This window comes from Dipodomys spectabilis, unplaced genomic scaffold (assembly GCF_019054845.1).
Source record: "Dipodomys spectabilis isolate Male_0828 unplaced genomic scaffold, ASM1905484v1 ptg000140l, whole genome shotgun sequence".
Taxonomy (NCBI): domain Eukaryota; kingdom Metazoa; phylum Chordata; class Mammalia; order Rodentia; family Heteromyidae; genus Dipodomys; species Dipodomys spectabilis.
This window is the reverse complement of record NW_024870817.1, coordinates 30,296,713-30,316,273: the sequence shown is the minus strand read 5'-3', so window position 1 is coordinate 30,316,273 and position 19,561 is coordinate 30,296,713. Positions and strand designations below refer to the sequence as shown.

At 38.6% G+C, this 19,561-nt stretch overlaps 1 protein-coding gene across 3 annotated transcripts in view; it reads left to right on the top strand.

Annotated features, from left to right (window-relative positions):
* Window positions 1-19,515, top strand: part of Gfm2 (GTP dependent ribosome recycling factor mitochondrial 2) — a 40,787-nt gene extending 21,272 nt beyond the window's left edge. For 2 of the 3 annotated variants that reach the window (XM_042690703.1, XM_042690704.1), the window contains 11 exons: window positions 1,952-2,032; window positions 4,038-4,186; window positions 5,935-6,075; window positions 6,168-6,267; window positions 8,018-8,207; window positions 9,555-9,631; window positions 11,575-11,713; window positions 13,412-13,591; window positions 13,850-13,965; window positions 17,988-18,170; window positions 19,196-19,515. In XM_042690703.1, coding sequence (XP_042546637.1) covers window positions 1,952-2,032; window positions 4,038-4,186; window positions 5,935-6,075; window positions 6,168-6,267; window positions 8,018-8,207; window positions 9,555-9,631; window positions 11,575-11,713; window positions 13,412-13,591; window positions 13,850-13,965; window positions 17,988-18,170; window positions 19,196-19,324 — 1,485 coding nt within the window. In that variant the 3' untranslated portion in view covers window positions 19,325-19,515. Of the gene's footprint in view, window positions 1-1,951; window positions 2,033-4,037; window positions 4,187-5,934; window positions 6,076-6,167; window positions 6,268-8,017; window positions 8,208-9,554; window positions 9,632-11,574; window positions 11,714-13,411; window positions 13,592-13,849; window positions 13,966-17,987; window positions 18,171-19,195 lie in introns of those variants that run through there. The other variant, XM_042690705.1, reaches the window with a different exon arrangement.
* Window positions 19,516-19,561: the final 46 nt, after the last annotated feature.

Genomic DNA, 19,561 nt, shown 5'->3' with positions numbered 1-19,561 from the left:
CTGAGGGACAGCTCCCAGGCCCAGAGTTCAGGCCTCACAACTGACCAAAAATAAATAATAAAATAAAATAAAATAAAATTTAGAGAATGAACCAGGCGTCAGTGGCTCACACCTGTAATCCTAGCTACTCAGGAGGCTGAGATCTGAGGATCATGGTTCAAAGCCAGCACGGGCAGGAAAGTCCATGAGACTCTTATCTCCAATAAACCACTAGAAAACCAGAAGTGCTGCTGTGGCTCAAGTGGTAGAGCACTTGCCTTGAGCTGAAGAGCGCAGGGACAGTGCCCAAGCCCAGAGTTCAAGTCTCACAACAGACAAAAAAAGAAAATTTAGAGAATGAGACCACCTCACATGCATTAATGTACCTACAATCAACGCCCCCCCCCCCCAAAAAAAAAAAGAAATGAGCATAGTGATGGCACACAACTAATTCTATCTACTTGGGAATCTTGAGTTTGGGAGGATTGCAGTTCAAGACCAGCCTGGGAAAAAACAACTCTTGAGATCTTTCTCAATCCCTAAAGAACTGGATGTAGTGGCACACATCTGTTATCTTTGCTATGAGGGAAGCTTAAATAGGAGGATCATAGTCCAGGTAGGCTTAGGCATAAAGCAAGAGCCTACTTGGAAAATAACAAAATTTAAAAAGGCTGGGCATATGGTTCAAGTGAAAGAGTTCCTGCCTAGTGAACACAAGGTCCTGAGTTCACTATTGGTGAACTTCACTATTGGTGAAGGTCCTGGCACTATTGTTAGTGAGAGTATAGTTGTATCATTGCTATTGAAAAAACATGGAGGCTCTTCAGAAAATTGAAAATAGAATGACTATATAATCCCAAATTTTCATTCTGTATACATACTCCTAAGAATGAAAAACAGGGCCTTGAAAAAATATTTGTACATCTGCATCCCTAGCAGTGTTACTCACAAGAGCCAAGTGTGGGAGCCAGCCAAGGGTCTGCTCATCAAGAGGTGAATAAAATATGTCATAAACACACAGTGGGATAGTATTCAGCACAGCGATATTGATGTGCTTAACACTGCTGAACTGTGTTTAAAAATGGTTACAATGGTCAATTTTGTCTTGGTTTTCATAGTGGAAAATATTATTAGGGACTAGAATCAACTTCGTATGTCCGAATAGAATGGAAAATAGAATTGAAATTGGTTACTTAATCCTCACAACAGCCCTGAGAGATGGTTCTAATATTAACTGCATAGGGTATAATGTAGAAGGAGGTAATATAATTTGACTGAAAATGAACAGGTAGACAGTGGGGAATTGTTTCCAGCAGGCTGAGTCCAGATGGGATCGACCTCACAGATACTACTTTCCTGGACAATTAGGTATATTTCTGCTATAGTTTGAATATTTTGCTACCTTATACTGCTATCAACTTTTTAAACTGTTTTATTGATTTATTACCTGCTAGATTCTCCTGTTTCCTCACGGTAGATAATTATGAAAAGAATTGAAATAATGTCAATATCCCTCCATGAAATGATTTCCCTTGGTGAAGAATTACAGTAAGATCAATTCTTTGACAGTTTTAGGAAATATGGTCAACTAGAATGTTAGAGAGATACCAGATGACTTTTTATTAACTAAAATCCCAAATTATCTAAGAGCAAACTATTGTGTTACTATTGGCTGCAAGTTGTATGTTTTCTTTCATTTCTTTTGAGCACTCTTGGTAGGGAAAGTGCTTTATTGAGATTCTACTCAAATTCTGGCTCTTTGAGTTTAGGAGTCTTATTAGTATTTCCTTAGTTTCTAATTTTTTTCTCTTCAAGAGAAAAACTATCTGAAAGCTATGAAGAGTTTGGGCTCCTGTATCATAAGATGCAAGCTATAGCTATCTTGAAATATTTAAATAATGCATATTGGTTGTATTTAAGAAAGTTAATAATTGTGGAAGTACAGAGAAGAACTTAAAGCCTTTCTCTTTAGGTTGCAGATTTGGATGATGAATTTGCTGCTTTGGTTTTAGAAGAATTTAGTGAAAATTTTGATTTGCTACCAGCTGAAAAGGTAATTGTATTACTTAGTTGCTTTGACAAAATTTTATTTAGTTTTTTAACTGTGTATATTATTAGGAAATACTAACTTAAAAAATTAGGTTAGTCATTACTCATGCAAGTATTAATGCCAATGATTTACTATTTTGAGATACACTTTACAAAATTAGAAATTGGGGGCTGGGATGTAGCTCAGTGGCAAAGCGCTTGCCTAGCAAGTGTAATGTCCTGGGTTCGATCCCCAGTACCAAAAAAAAAAAAAAAAAAGAAAAGACAAAATTAGAAATTGGATGTTTTTTATTTATATTGCGTTGTATTTTCACTCTTCAGTCCTTCTACATTCTGAGTTTTCTAAGGATATTTAGGGAAATCATAGATACAAAGTTATACTTAAAAGTTACTGGTATGTCAACCTACTTCATGATCAATATTCTGTACCTGTTTTAAATTTAATAGAAACTTGTTATAGTTTTTGTCTTTTTTTTTTTTTTTTTTTTGTCAGTCGTGGGGCCTGAACTCTGGGCCTGGGTGGTGTCTCTCAGCTCTTCAGCTGTAGACTAGCGCTCTACCACTTGAGCCTCAGCCCCACTTCCGGCTTTTTCTGCTTATGTGGTACTGAGGAATCTTACCGAAGGCCTCATGCATACAAAGAAAGCACTCTACCACTGAGCCACCTTCCCAGCCCCAGTTTTTTGTCTTTTAACATTCATTAAAACTGGGAAGAGGAAATTGAGATACTCATAGTATTTGAACATGAGATACTCATAGTATTTGAACATGAGATTTCCTCAAGGAATCTGCCAGATACCTTTCCCTGTTAGACAAATATATTGTTTATTTTCCTTTATGATTCTAAGAGTTACCAAGAAAGTTTCACTGTGGTAATCTAAAAAATATGGGACCAAGAGTGAGCCCAACAAGTTTACTTAGTTATCATTCACATAAAAAATATAAAACCAGGTATGGTAGCTCATTTCTATAATCCTAGCACCTGGGATATTTAGAAGGATTGTATGTTTGGGGCCAACTTGGGCTACATAGTGAGACCCTATCTCAAAACAGCCATTAAAAAAATGAAGGTAAGTCCAACACTTTAATTCATGCATGTAATCCTTGCTCTTCAAAAGGCTGGAATCTGAAGGATTACATTTTGTGACCATCCCTGGTAGAAAAATTCACTAGACTCCATCTCCAAAATAACCAGCAAGAAACAAGGCTTGGGGTGTGGCTCAAGTAGTCAGCCAAAAAGCAAGCCAGCTGAGCAAATTCAAGACCCTAAGTTCAAACCCTACTACTACAAAAATTAATTAATTAAAGACACAAGAATCTACTTTTCAGCTACTTGAAATTAGAGGTACAAAAAAGTCTTTTTAATTATATGAAATCATTTAAAAATTTTTGCTTAGAATTTGAATGTTTAAATATGATGTATAGTGTTTCCTGTTGTCCTCCAACATGAACTCTGTTTTTAGCATGCTTGCAATCTAAAGTAAAACAGACATACCAGTTCTTTTTTGAAAGCTGGAAAAGCAGGTAGATTGCAAGAGCCTTGATTTTTGTGCTTTTTAAAAAATGTTTCCTACTTTAATTTTTTTGTTTTCCTTTGGATTTTAACATATTAGATCTAATTATTTTGAGAAAAGTAATTATAAAATGGGTTTTTATTTCCAGTTCTTCTGTTAAACTGTGGATGAACCACAAACTTATCAATTCACTTATTCATATTCTTTTTTAACTTTTCTAGTTTCTGGACAGTTAGTAATATTTTCACTGGGTAGATTGTAATACTTGTGGGGATTTTTACATTCTAATAAGCAAGAGACAGTTAATAAATATCTCACATGCCAGATGTAGTAATTAGTGTTATAAAGAAAATGATGACTGTAAGATGATGGAGATGTGGTGAGAAGGGCTGCTTTATAAGGGTGGCTTGGAAGGCCTGTCCTTGCAAGATTCTGGCAGAAAACAGTACACTCAACACAAAGTAGATACTTACTGTCTCCACTTTCTTACCTTAGCTGCAGGCTGCAATACACAGAGTGACTCTGGCCCAAACAGCAGTGCCCGTGCTTTGTGGAAGTGCCCTGAGAAACAAAGGTGTCCAGCCCTTGCTAGATGCCATCACTATGTACTTGCCTTCACCTGAAGAGCGGGAGTATGAATTTCTGTAAGTATGTCGTCATATAAGCAGAATTCCTGCAGTGGACTTTACTTAATGAAAAATAGTTACACTACCCATTTGGAATAACAGTGATGAAAAAAAGTCTTTGAAAATGATATATTATGGACACAAAAGCCCTGAATTCAAACCCCAGTATCACCTCCACACCTCAAAAAAGAAAAAAAAAAAATGAATCTTGGAGACACAGAAATACAAGAGACAAAGGAGATAAAAGACACATCCAATTATAGTGAAAATAAAATAACTTCATTTCACCTTGCAATTATAGGAAAGGTCACTGTCTTATTTCTGTTGTCACTAACAGCTTTGTACTTAAGTAATAGTTGTTGAATATATGAGCATTGTACAAAATAGAGAAGTGGTTTGTAATTGCTGAGTAGGGCATTAATAACTTTTCATATCTCTAAGGTAGAAAGACATCATTATGAAGCTATTATTCAGGCGTGGTAATGTTGGATTTAAATTCCAAGTTGCTTATGCTTCCCTCTATAAAATGCAGAGAAGAGGATCTATCATCTAGGGATCATGGATTTCTTTGAGACTAATGAAAACATGGTATTTCTTCAAAAAGATGTACCTATACACAAAATTTGACGATTTAAAGAAAATTCAAACTTTCTAAAACCTATCCATGAACACCAATTGAAAAACACCATTTTATAAGATTGTGATCTTTGTAAACAAACTCAGATTCTTACTATAGATTTTTATGATTATGTATCTGGACAAGGCTAAAGGAAAGAGTGAAGGCACTCACCGGCAAGTAGCCATTTGGTCATCCTGTGCAGTTGTCTTGAGAAGTGGTATGGCATTCCCAGATAGTCTTTTTTTTTTTTTTTTTGTCTGTCATGAAGCTTGAACTCTGGGCCTGGGCGCTGTCCCTCAGCTTTTCAGCTCAAGACTAGCACTCTACCACTTGAGCCACAGTGCCACTTCTGGTTTTCTGGTGGTTTATTGTCGGTAAGAGTCTCATGGACTTTCCTGCTCAGGCTGGCTTTGAACCGAGATTCTCAGGTTTCAGCCTCCTTAGTAGCTAGGATTTATAGGGGTAAGCCACTGGCGCCTGGCGGAGATAGTCTTTTTGAAGAGGGAACTTTTAGCAATGAAGTTAGAGGTCGTAATTTATAGATAGTCTGTTCTTTTCACTTTTGAAGACTTAGTAGTAATATCTCCATTTAGTAATTTAGCCAATGGGGGAAGAGATATTTAGTGATGTAAATTAACGGACCTGGCTAGCTTTATTTAAAGGTATGACGATCTTTGGAGGATGTGAGTTACATTTTCATAGTGATTCTGATGTGATCTGTATAGACATATAGGAAGTGTGTTTCCTAGGCCATGGTATAAGGGTGACTTTCTGTAATGTATCATTATTTTATAGTCCGTGGTATAAGGGTGACTTTCTGGGGGGTCCAGTCGTGGGGCCTGAACTCTGGGCCTGCGCGCTGTCCCTCAGCTCTTCAGCTCAAGGCTAGTACTCTACCTCTTAAGCCACAGCGCCACTTCCAGCTTTTTTCTTTTTGCTAATGTGGTGCTGAGGAATCGAACCCAGGGCCTCAGGCATGTAAGGCAAGCACTCTACCACTGAGCCACCTTCCCAGCCCCAAGGGTGACTTTCTGTAATGTATCATTACTTTATAGTCCGTGGTATAAGGGTGACTTTCTGTAATGTATCATTATTTTATAGCCTGTGGTATAAGGGTGACTTTCTGTAATGTATCATTATTTTATAGCCCGTGGTATAAGGGTGACTTATGTGCACTGGCATTTAAAGTTCTCCATGACAGGCAGCGAGGACCACTGGTTTTTATACGCATTTACTCAGGCACATTGAAGCCCCAGCTGGCCATCCATAATGTTAATGGAAACTGCACGTAAGTAGAAAATTAGATTATTTTCTAAACTTGCACTTATTTCTTCAAAAGCACTTTACTGGAAAAAAAAGATCTATATTATGGTTTTGTAGAGAGAGAGTGAGTCGTCTACTCTTGCCATTTGCTGACCAACATGTAGAAATCCCTTCCCTCACTGCTGGCAACATTGCTTTGACTGTTGGGCTCAAACATGTAAGTAACTAAATGATCTCTATAATAAATGATAATAATTTAAATATTGCTCTTATGTAAGTACTTTCTAATAGTAAAAGTCCACAAACAATGTAAATAGACATCATTAGAAGGATAGAAAATACTGTATATATCCATTAGTATGGTTGAATGTTATTCATTGTTAGAAAAATAAATTACAACAGACCACAGCCAAGAGGGATTATATTCACATATAGTTCAAATCCAAGTAAATTATGGGGTTTTTTGATGCTGGGTTTTTTTTTTCCTGGTGGTGGTGGTGGTGGTGGTGGTGGTGATGGTGATGGTGATGGTGATGGTGTTGGTGGTAGTGGTGTTGGTGTGTGTACATACACATGCTAGTCTAGAGGCTTGAACTCAGGGCCTGGGCTCTGACCCTGAGCCTTTGTGCTCAAAGGTAGCACTCTACAACTTGAGCTACAACTACACTTGTTGTGGTTAATTTGAGATAATTTTCATGGTCTTTACTACCTGGACTGACTTTGAACTATTATCCTCACATCTCAGCCTCTTGTGTAGCTAGGATTACAGGCCTTGAGCCACCCGCATCTGACTTAAAGTATGTTTTTCATGGATACATATATAGGCTATAAGTTTACTTAAAAGAGTTTCATTCTCATTGGGTTTTTTCTCCTTATATACTCTTTATAGAAAATTTTACCATATAATTGGTTAGGTAGTAACAGAAGGTATTTGGCTGATGAAGCCTCCTTCAGGGGAAAAGTTTTGGTTTCTTTTGTTCAGTTTATAGATCAGAGCTTGCACATCATAAGGATTGCGTAGGTACTCCTAGAATGAATGGATGAAAACACTTGATGCTAAAACACTTAGTTTTAATGGGTTAAAACTAAGGACATTTCTTTTTTATGATTAAATCAAGTGCAGTTCTCCTTTTTTTAAAAAATTTCACATTGAGTACACAGTGTTACTTTGAACATTTTCAACTCTTTGTGGTTAAATGCAAGTTTCAAGTTTTCCATATTGAAAATGTAGATACTGGACTTCTAATGTTAACTATTTGTTCCTTGAAATACTGGAAGGATCTCCACAAGTTTGTGTGGAGTCCTGCTTAAGCAGGACTGTCTTTACAGAGAAGGGAACTAGCACAAAATTTTGTGATGTTAAATTAAAGTGAAATTATAGTTTTAAAGAAGAGCCAAATTCTGCATCAACGCTTTTGATTTCTGTATGGTCAAGTGTATTCTCATTGGGTAGTTTAGTGAGTTATTTTCTGTCAAATTATAATAAAAATCATTTTGGTATTAAAACACTCCAAGTAGACTTTTATTTAATCTGTCTTGTTGTGACTGAAAATTTAGGCAGATACATTTGTTTTGCCAAATGAATTTTGAATGTGTCTATGTATGTTTCATTGTTAGAATATTTGTAGCAGTATTTCGGATAGAGTTCTTATTCTAGTCAAATGAGCAAATATGCAAAGTTAAAATGAGCTTTATAAATCTATTCCTCTTAAGTTCTGATGAGAAGAAAGTATCATATTAAAATTTTGTTTTGATCTTGATTTACTAGAATCTTCATATTTTAAGGATATTTTGTCATATTTGAAATGTCATATTTAAATGATTTAAATGTCATATAATATGATTAAAATTTTGAAGTCCGAAAAAGAGTCTTTTGCCTTGAGGTTCTTGGGGGGGGGGGGGGGGGGAACAGAAGGTAAGTGCTGGCTGCAGCCTCCTGAGGTTTGAGTTGTCTTGTTTGCTTGCAGACTGCTACTGGAGACACTATTGTCTCATCCAAGTCTAGCGCATTAGCTGCAGCTCGCCGAGCCAAAAAGGAGGGAGAAAAGAAGCCCAGGCAAAACAGTGATGCGGACAGGCTTTTATTGGCTGGGGTAGAGATTCCAGAACCTGTTTTCTTCTGTACCATCGAACCCCCATCAGTGGCTAAGCAGCCAGGTATGAATAATCTTGGTGCTCTGATAATTTAGGTAAAATAGTTATAGTATACCTTCAAAAATATTTTTATGTGATTGAATTAAATTTTAATTGAATTTATTGGTAAGCATTTCTTATGGAAATCTAGTGTTTTACTTAAGAGATTCTTTGGATTTTATAACCTCCTTTATTTTATTTTTCCTTTCTTTTTTTTTTTTTTTCCTTTTATTTATTTATTTATTTTTTTTGGGTCCGGTCATGGGGCCTGAACTCTGGGCCTGGGCGCTGTCCCTCAGCTCTTCAGCTCAAGGCTAGCGCTCTACCACTTGAGCCACAGCGCCACTTCCGGCTTTTTTCTTTTTGCTTATGTGGTGCTGAGGAATCGAACCCAGGGCCTTGAGCATGCAAGGCAAGCGCTCTACCACCGAGCCACCTTCCCAACCCCTCTTTTATTTTTTTTATTGTGAAAATACCATACGGAGGGGTTACAATTACATGGGCAAGATAATGAGTACATTTCTTATTAAGCATTGTTGCTTCCTCCTTTGTTTTCCCTTCCCATCCCTTCCCATCCTCCCCCTATTTTATCTTTCTTATATCTTGACCATTTTTTTCTCATTTTATATTCTCCCTTACTCTTATTCTTATGGTGCTATCTATGGGATTCCAAAGACTGGACTTTGCAGAATGTAATCATGTGATGTTACTGTCCTTTTTTGTTTTTGTTTTTATCTGCTGTGGGGTTTGAACTCTGGGCTTGGGTGCTGTCCCTGCGTTCTTTAGGTCAAGGCGAATGCTCTACTGCTTGAGACACAGTGGCACTTCCATTTTCTAGTGGTTTATTGGAGATAAGAGTCTCACGAACTTTCCTGCCTGTGCTGGCTTTGAACCGTGATTCTCAGATCTCAGCCTCCTGAGTAGCTAGGATTACAAGCATGAGCCACTGGTGCTCAGTTGTTACTGGTCTCTTTTAAGGCTCTTCAGTGGCTTCCTAATGCAAACCCAGACTTCTCACCATGGCCTCTAAGACCTTCCATGATGTCCTTGTCCCATGTCTCTCTTCTAATTTGATGCTACTCCTCATTCTATCTGGCTATTGGCCTTCTTGCTGCTTTTCTAAAAGCAGATCATTCTTTACACTGTATTCACACTATCTGGAATTCTTTTTCCTGAGGTTTTTGCTTATTGGCTTATTGGAGGTGCCTTTTAGGTTACTCAGTATGTGGTCATCATGATCATGTTACTTTGTTTTAAAGTCTACAAAGCATTTATATCTGAAATTTTCTTCTTCAAAATGTGTTTATTTGTTTATCTCTTTTTACCATTACAGCATAGTAAGTGACCTAGAAAATGTTGTTTGTCCCCTAGACTTGGATCATGCATTGAAATGTCTTCAGCGTGAAGATCCCAGTTTAAAAGTGAAGCTAGATCCTGACTCAGGACAAGTATGCATATTACTTCTTATCCCAAAAGCCTTTCTATGATAGTGTTTATGTGCATGTTCTATGCTTCTTAAAGAAAAGGTAATTTTGATTCATAATACAAATTCTGACTAACTGTAAAACTAAATAATTCTTGTAGGACTTGAACACAGGGCCTTTATACCTTCCCTGTGCTTTTCCCACTAAGGGTTAGTGCTCTACTACCTTCAGCCACTTCTGGTTTTCTGAGTGGTTTATAGGAGATAAGAGTATTAGGGACTGTCCTGCCTGGGCTGTCTTTGAGCAGCGATCCTCACATCTCAGTCTCCCGAGTAGCTAGGATTACAGGTGTAAGCCACCAGCTCCCCAACACTTTTGACTTTCTGTAAAACTGCCTTTTATGAAATTTTGAAATAAGCTTAAACTCTTAAGCCTTGAGTCTTAGGCACTAAGGCTTATAAAAGCATCATTTCAGAGAGAGATCTAGAAAAGTGCTTTTCTGACAAAAGCACAGATCACTAAAATGGAGAAGGGATGGATTTCAGTCTAACAATGCAGGAGGAAAGTAGGTTCGAAAGTAGGTATAAAACAATGATAAGGGCTGGGAAAGTGGCTCAATGTAGAGTGCTTTGCTTGCATGCATGAGGCCCTGGGTTTGATTCCTCAGCACCACATAAGCAGAAAAAGCCAGAAGTTGTGCTGTGGCTCAAGTGGTAGGGTGCTAGCCTTAAGCTGAAGTGCTGAGAGACAGTGTCCAGGCCCAGAGTTCAGGCCCCACGACCAGCAAAAAAAAAAAAAAAAGATGTAGTGAACATCAGATGTTCATGATTCTTCACCAAAAAAAAAAAAAAAGACCTTAAAATACATACTACATCTCTTTGTGGGAATGCAAAGTAGATTTTCAGGGAAGTAAATTTTTTAAAAATTGTATTTTTGTTTTGATGATGATGGCAATATTTTTTTTTTGCAGTATTTGCATCTAAACTCAGGGGCCTCACACTTGTTAAGCAGATGCTCTACCACGTGAGCCATGTTCCAGTCCTTCTGCTCTTTTTAAGCGACCTAGGATGAGCCACCATGCTTTGCAACAATGCAATTTAAGAGTAAAAAAAATTTAAGAATAAAAAATAAGAGTACACAAAGTATAGAGTTAATACCTGTATTTTCTTTTTTGTTTTATCTTACCTGTATTGGAGTTAGAACTTGAGACCTCATACTTGCTAGGCAAGTATGAACCTTTGCCCTCTCTACTTCTCTGGAGGTCAGAGTTGATATGTTGTTTTCCAAAGACCACATCTTAAATCATATTGTTAGATTATCTGGTGAACAAAGGCACTAGGCAAAGACACTTCAATCAGAGAAGACATTCTAGGGACCTGAGGTCACCTCCTAGTAGCCAAGAGCAAAGGCCAGTTCTCTGTGGGCACATTACAGAGATAGTGGCAAGATAGAACAAATATGAATACCTTGCACTGTGTTCTTTCTCATACAGAGAGGGGGTGGGCAAATGAAATTAATGAAAATTTACTTAAATATATCGCTAGGCATAGTGGTTCAAACCCTGTAATCTCAGCTACTTGGGAGGTGGTAATAGGAAGATCGTGGTTCAAAGCTGGCTTTAACAAGAAAAAAACAAAAAGTAAAAACCAGAGAGATCCTATCTCAACAAGCCAGATATGGTGCTGCGTGCTAATGCTAGCACTACCAGAGGCATAGATAGAAGAGGAGAGGATGGTAGTCCCTAGGTAAAAAACAAACAAAAATGAGTCCTAATATTAAAAAAAAAAAAAAAGGCTAAGAGTATGGCTTAAATGGTAGAGTGCCTGCCTACAAAGAAAAAAGACCTTAAATTCAAACCCAGTACTGATTTTAAAAAAGAAAAATCTCCTTAAATATATGTTAATACCTTTTGTTTATATAACAAATGCCTTTTTTCTTCAGTATTTATTTTCTTCCTCTACAACTAGACCATCCTGGGTGGCATGGGGGAGTTACACATTGAGATAATCCATGACCGGATCAAGAGAGAATATGGCCTGGAGACCTATCTGGGGCCTCTCCAGGTGGCATACCGAGAGACCATCCTAAACTCAGTTCATGCCACAGGTAACATAGAACCAGTATGACTTGAATGACTTCAAGAACTTAGTTACATGCTCATAGATTTTAAAATCACGAACAAGGAGTCCATGGAATGTTATGCCATATGAAAGAAAGAATATGCTCAAAAAAAAAAAAAAGACAGTGGAGGCATATTACAAGGATTTAGGACCAGGTTTTAAGAGGCCCCTCATTCAAATCTGTTGCATTAACTCAATGAAGTACAATAATTTGAGACCTGTGGGCAGGGGGGGGTACATGAATTCATGAATCTATACTTACAATGATAGATAAGAACTGGAAGAAGATGAAGGGTTCTTCATAATAGAATGCCAAGCCCTACTACAGGGGTTGAGGAAGACAGTAGTTGGAAAATAGCCTGAATGTCCCATAGGCACGCGGAACAACAGAGCAAGTTACAGAATACATAGAATAACAAATTTAAAACAAAGCAGATGCAAGCTATTATTTAGAGATATATGCAGATATGATGTAACTAAGAAAAATAATGTGATGACATAGGATAAAACTGTAGCTGTTTAAGGCTACTTAGTACTGACAATTTCTTTAATAGTTTTAGAAACCATGAATATTCATTTAATTTTAGTGTTTGTATACATTCCTTAATAAAAGTATTTCATGATATAAAAATGAGCTCAAAAGGAATTTTTAGAGAATTGTAGACTATAATATCCATTAATAGTGTTTTGTTTTTTATTTTTATTTTTTTGTCAGTCCTGGGCTTGAACTCAGGGCTGGGGCGCTGTCCCTGAGACTCTTTGTGCTCAAGGCTAGTGCTCAGCCAATTAAGCCACAGCACCATTTCTGGCTTTTTTGAGTAGTTCTTTGGAGATAAGAGTCTAATAGAGACTTTACTGTCCTAGCTAGCTTTGAACTGTGATCCTCAGATCTTAGCCTCCTGAGTAGCTAGGATTACAGACATGAGCCACCAGCACCTGGCTGCATTAATAGCTTTGAATCTAACCATGAATTACTGTGTTCCATGGTCACATACATAAATATAGCAGAGTTTTGACTTAGTAAAGTATCAGAGATTGATAGCAGTTACTGGTTATTAACAAATAAGAAGTACTGTTTTTAGTCTTTCACATACATTTTACTAGTTTTTGAAAAGGAGATAAAGTGGCGCTGTAGCTCAAGTGGTAGAGCGCTTGCCTTGAGTTGAAGAGCTGAGGGACAACGCCCAGGCCCAGAGTTCAAGCCCCACGACCGACAAAAAAAAAAAAAAAAAAAGAAAAGGAGATAAATAGGAACTTATACCTAATGCTAAAGAACATATGCAATTTAATAATTGAAGAGGCAGAGTTTTTTTAAAGACCTCAGTTTTCATGAGCTAGCCTTTTGCACTGTGAATGTTTCATCCTTTCAGTGTTACTTTTTAATAAAATGTTTATAATTAAAAGAATTTTCAATCACAAAAGACATTTTGCCAAGTTTTAAAGTATAATCTTCACATCACCTACCTCACCACCTTATGACAAAAACAATAAGTGACTCAGAGCAGGTTTTTAACACTGATAAACATGGAAGGAGATGCTTTGTGCTTCTACTTAGCATCATTACTAATATTCTACTTTATCCTCTATAAGACATTGCTTGTATTAATTTCAGTTTTGACTATTTCCACACTTTGACTCCTTTCCAGAACAATGTTCTGAGCTACCATAATCAATTTGTTTTCAGACACCTTAGATAGAACTTTAGGAGACAAACGACATCTTGTTGCTGTGGAACTGGAGGCAAGGCCAACAGAAGCTCCATCTGTGGAGCCTGTAATTGAGTATGCTGAAAGTATCAGTGAAGATCTTCTGAAGGCCTCCCAGGAGGCTATTGAAAGTGGAATCCACAGCGCATGCCTTCAAGGTAAGGTCCTCAAATAAGAGTAAGCATTGTTTCCCACTTGAGCATTTGCTCTTTCTCTATTGTTTGTGTGTGTGTGGTAGGGATTGGACCCAGGATCTCTTGCATGCAATGTGTTTACTACTCAACCACACTCTCAGCCACCTAATCATACCCTGTGTTACAGATTATCTCAATTTCTCCTATTCTTTTGTACTTCCCTTACTCCTCACTACATATTGAATCCCAATAGAGTGGGGCGCTTTTTTTCCCCTTGCACAGGACCATTGCTTGGATCACCAGTTCAAGATGTGGCAGTTACTTTGTATTCACTGACAGTTCATCCTGGAACCTCCACAACGATGATTTCTGCCTGTGTCTCAAGATGTGTACAGAAGGTATAAACCCAGTCTTTTGCTTTAAGGCCACTGTGCTGTGTGCATAGCACCACTGAGCTCCCAGGCAGCTGTACTCACAGAGCCTTATGTCCCTGCTTCCTCAGTCTAAAGCCAGCCAGAGTGCTTATCATGCAGGAGCTTTTCCTTCTTAATCATTAGGTTTTGGTTCGAAAGAGGATTTTAGAAATTATTGGTCACATCCATTACTATTAAAGTGGCATCCATGTTCTCATTCCAGGTGCAGCCATTAAAGGCAAGCCAGATATATTTGAGTAACACATCTGAAGTTAGCTTGGCCCTCAGCTATAATCTAGGGGATATTAAAGATATGTTGGTTCCAGTTTTAGAGTTCATGTTTATTCAAGTAAGATTGCTGTCATTAAGAAACCAGGTAAGAGCCATTGAATAACAGGTTCAGGACACTTTCCCTCTCAAAAGTATCAATCGTGATCACCTCAAGAAATGTCCTTGAGGGCTGGGAAGGTGGCTCAGTGGTAGAGTGCTTGCCTTGCATGCATGAGGCCCTGGGTTCGATTCCCCAGCACCACATAAGCAAAAAGAAAAAAAGCCAGAAGTGGCGCTGTGGCTCAAGTGGTAGAGTGCTAGCCTTGAGCTGAAGAGCTGAGGGACAGTGCCCAGGCCCAGAGTTCAGGCCCCATGACCAGACCCAAAAAAAAAAAAAGAAAGAAAAAAAGAAATGTCCTTGAATGTTCATGGACCCTCGGCTTCCTGTCTCAGAGATTCAGCAGACCTGGATCAGCTCCCGAGAGTGCAGAGAGCTACATGCTGATCCTGTGCATTATTGTCAGCAATGGAATACCCCAGATTTTGGATGCTTGACTTTACATGATAATACTTGCTTTTTATTATTGTCTGCTTATGCTTGAACTGCTTTTGAGAGCTGAGTTGCATTTGAATTCATAAGCACCCTTCCTTGAACTTAATGTATCTTCCATGAGTTCAAATCCATACTTTGATTTTATTGAACCCAGGGCCTAATGAATGCTGAGCTACTCAATTTCAGGACTAAACCTCAACCCCTAAATTCATACTCTTTCTCATTTTTATGAGTGCATATTATACAATTTGAGTTTTTGTGACATTACCATATATGCATCTAATATATTTTGATCATATTCATCCCTCATTACTACTCTTCCATATCCCTCTTCCCCACCCCAAACTCACAATTCCTTACAAGCTTTTTTTTTTTTTTGGATCCGGTCGTGGGGCCTGAACTTTGGGCCTGGGCGCTGTCCCTCAGCTCTTCAGCTCAAGGCTAGCGCTCTACCACTTGAGCCACAGCGCCACTTCCGGCTTTTTCTTTTTGCTTATGTGGTGCTGAGGAATCGAACCCAGGGCCTTGAGCATGCAAGGCAAGCGCTCTACCACTGAGCCACCTTCCCAGCCCTACCAGCTTTGTTTTTTAAAGTAAAAAAACTTATGCTTTGAGAAAATTATTTAAATTTGTTCACCTAAAACTAGACTTACACAGATAGTCATAATTATATTATTGAGAATATTCAATTTAAAGAATTTTAGGAAGTGAAGCTGTGGCTCAAAGTGGTAGAATACTAGTCTTGATCCAAAGAGCTCAGGGACAGCACCCAGGCCCTGAGTTCAAAGCCTTATAATCCACAAAAAACAAAAGAATTTTAAAGTAAAGCTCTGCACCGGTGGCTCACACCTGCCCCTGCTCAGGAGTCTGAAAAGCTAGAGGTGGAGGTGTGGCTGAAGTGATAGAACACCAGCCTTGAATGGAAAAAGCCACGCAAGAGGGAAAGGGCCTGACTTCAAGCCCTAGTCAGAGAGAGAGAGAGAGAGAAAGAGAATATTAATTTTGTTGTTTTTAAATATTGAAATAATAGTCGTCAAAAAGTTATAGTTCTAAATTAATCCCAAACCCCATATATTGACTCCAAACTATAAATACTGCCTTTTTAATGTTTGTAAGCCAGGCACTGATAGCTTACTCCTATAAGCTTAGCTAGGATTATACCTAGGAGGCTGAGAACTGAGGATTGCAGCACAAGGCTAGGCCACGCAGGAAAGCCTGTGGGACTCCCATTAACCAGAGTGGGAAATGGAGCTGTGGCTCAAATAATAGAACAGTAGCCTTGAACAATAAAAGCTCAGGGACAGTTCCCAGGCCCTGAGTTCCATCCCCAGGATGGGCACAAACACACACACACACACACACACACACACACGTGTGTGTGTGTGTGTGTGTGTGTTCGTAACTTGGTTAATTAGCTTTTTAGTAAGATCACATTAGAAGACATGAAATTTCCAGGTTTATGCCTGTAATCCTAGCTACTCTGGAGGCTGAGAGTGAGAATAGCAATTGAAACCCAGCCTTGGCAGGAAAGATTGTGAGACTATTATCTCTAATTAATTACCAAAAAGATGAAGTAGAAGCATGGCTGAAGTGGTAGAGAGCACTAGCCTTGAGCATAAAAGCTCAGGGAAGGTGCCCAAGCCCTGAGTGCAAGTCCTAGGAAAGATGAAAACATGAAATAGCTGTGTGGGAGCTTACATTTAGATGGGGACTTGGGAAGGGTTGTCTTGTTTTTCATAGTGCTGGGTGTTAAATTAAAGAGCCTTGTACTTGGTAAGCAAGAACTCTTCCACTTGAGCCGTTCCCTAGTCCTTCTGCCTTTTAGTTTGTTTTTCAGGTGGGGGTCTCACACTTTTGCCTGGGTCAGCTTCGGACTGTAATCCTCCTACCTCTGTTTCCTGAGTAATGGGAATTAAGGCATGCAACCATGACTTGACCTAAATGGAATACTCTTAATGGAAGTTCTCTCACTTTGTTATTTTGATATAAAACGTTGTTCTTATAGCTCACTGGACATGAGAATTCCCTCCATAGTAGGATTTTATTAATCTTGACCTAAAGGAATTTGTGATTTGGTAAGGGAATGGAATCAAATATAACCAAAGTATTATAATCTGTAGAGTGCCATAAACATGGAGAAGCAGAGCATTAGGTGTTGTTGAAAAGGAATTAACCATCTGAGCTGGGATTTGGGAGGATTTGAACACGATAAGAGGGCATGGCAGGCTCATTATAGTATCGGATGATAATCGGGAATAGTAAAAATAGTGTTGGAAAAGTAAAGTGGGGTCTCTGTAGAAAAAGTCTCAAATACTACAGTTAAGGAGTTTGAGTTTGTACTGAACATAGTAGAGAATAAAGTTTTTCAAAATGAAAATATAGAGTTTAGGGGTGATTGGAGTAGGAAGACACAGCGTAAGACAAGAAGCAGACTGTGTCTAACTTAGGGCAGCAGCAATAGAGATGATTCTTTACTCAGACAAGGAAGCCAAAGACTGCCAAAACCATCACCAGAAATAAAAAGGCAAGGAAATGTTTGGAAAACAAAACGGTGATCTCAGTGTAGGCCACACTGGGGAGCTATGGGGAGCTATGGGGTGTTCAGACCCTACCCTGCAACAGACCTGTGGAGAATAAGACTGGGACACTCAGAGACCATAGTTGGAGGAGTATTGTTGGGGAAGCCACGTGGAAAGTGTCTCGGAAGTCTGCAGTCAGGCGGTATTTTTAAGGAAAAGATGAAGAGGAAAAGAATCTATTGGATCTCAGCCTCCTGAGTAGCTAGGATTATAGGCAGGACTGGCAGCTGGCTGTCCTTTTGTTTATGAGAATGTTTCTTGGCCTTTGAAGTCAAATGTTATGGAAGAAAAGGTTATTTCAAATAGAAAATATGCTTCTACTGTATTGTGTTGAATATTTTTGGTGTCTTTTAAAGCTCTCCTTCATTTGCCTTCTTGGTTGCCCTTTTGGATGTATGGCTAGTAAGTGTAATAATAATCAAGTATGATCTCAAAGGAGAGAGTAAAGGCAGAGCCCTAGGCTGGAGTGTTTCAGTTTTTCTAAATCTTAGTTTAATTGAAATCTTATGATCTAATTATTTTATTTAATTGGAATTCGATTTCCAATTTATGAAAGAGAGGCTAGCCGTATATATTTTTTTAACCGTATTTCTTCATCTGCTTAGGCTCTAAAGAAAGCTGACAAGCAAGTATTAGAACCTCTGATGAATCTGGAAGTTACAGTGACCAGAGATCACCTCAGCCCTGTCCTGGCAGACCTGGCACAAAGAAGAGGCAACATTCAGGAAATCCAGACTCGCCAGGACAACAGAGTTGTTACTGGATTTGTTCCCTTAGCAGAAATTATGGTAGGTACTTTGCAGTTGAAATGTATGTGTTCTTTTTGTTCTAATGAACGTCTGTTGTTTATTTGAAGAGGACAATCTCTTTTTAAAATTATTGTACTTTGTAAAACTACTTTTTAGTACAATTCTGTAAGTCAGTAGTAGCTGTACAATTTCATAAGTCAGGTTATAAGCCTAATGCTTCCCTTCCTTCATTCTCCTCTAGATGCTCCTCCCATCCTTAGCCTCAAGTTATGTAGCTCAGTTTTTTATACAATGTACATTGAATGCACTGACTTCATTTGCTCAGCCTTTCTCCCTCCATTCCTATGCACTCCCTTTTGCCCTCTCCCAACAAAACATGTTTCTACTTCCTGATACTCATTTTGATAAATAGCCCATTAGTTGTTCAGAGGAGTAATTAGCCTGTGGAGTCCTCCGCTAAGTATACCACATTCTTCTTTTGAATATAAGGAAGTAAGCATATCAAGTACAAATAAGTGGCCGCTAACACCTGAAGGCCACAGTGCTTTGATTTAGAGAATACATGTTAAGTTCCAACCACCAGGAATGGAGAGGACTTCACACTGAAACTAGGGAATGCAGAAATGCAGCACTTCAGGGGTTTTTCCAGGCCAAGGGCCACAAGCTTGAGACCGTACAAAAAAATGCAGCATCAATATGCATGACCATACTTCCCTTCTCTATCTCTTCTGCCTTGGTTTTGAGATCAGCAGTATTCACTCCCACCTATTTTTGCTCTTGGACAAGCACAAAGGTATCAGCAGAAAAGCATGAGGATGGGGGGAAGTCACCTCACAAGTGCCAGGGTCTCAGAATGTCTGCAGCTTCCTGCACTTGACTGTGGTCCCCACAACATTTCCATAGCCACTTTTTCTGAAAAGGTAGTGAAATGATCTGTCTGAGGTAAGCCTCCTCCTCATTACCATCACCACCTTTCTATGCTAGTAGTCCAAAAATAATCAGTAGCATGAGAAACGGAAGGTTTAAAGTTGATGTAATAACAAAGATAAATTATTTTGTCTTAGGGTTATTCAACTGTGCTTCGGACACTCACATCCGGCTCAGCAACTTTTGCCTTAGAATTGTCTTCTTATCAAGCCATGAGTCCTCAAGACCAAAGCATGCTGCTCAGCCAGAGAAGTGGTTCTGCCTAAGTGTTTTAGGTCTGTGGAAATGGAAAGAAGTTCAGGAGCGTCTCCCACCTGCTTCATTTTCACTTTCAGGCCAGAACTTTTAGCACATTCAGAGATGGATAAAAGACACAACTTAAACTGTCAATAACACCAGAGCTGCCCATTTTAGAAAATAATATGTGCTCTTTTACAGTAAACACATCTGAAGTTGTTCTTAGGAAGTTATTACTGGAGTTGTTAAGACTCAGTGGTCTGTTT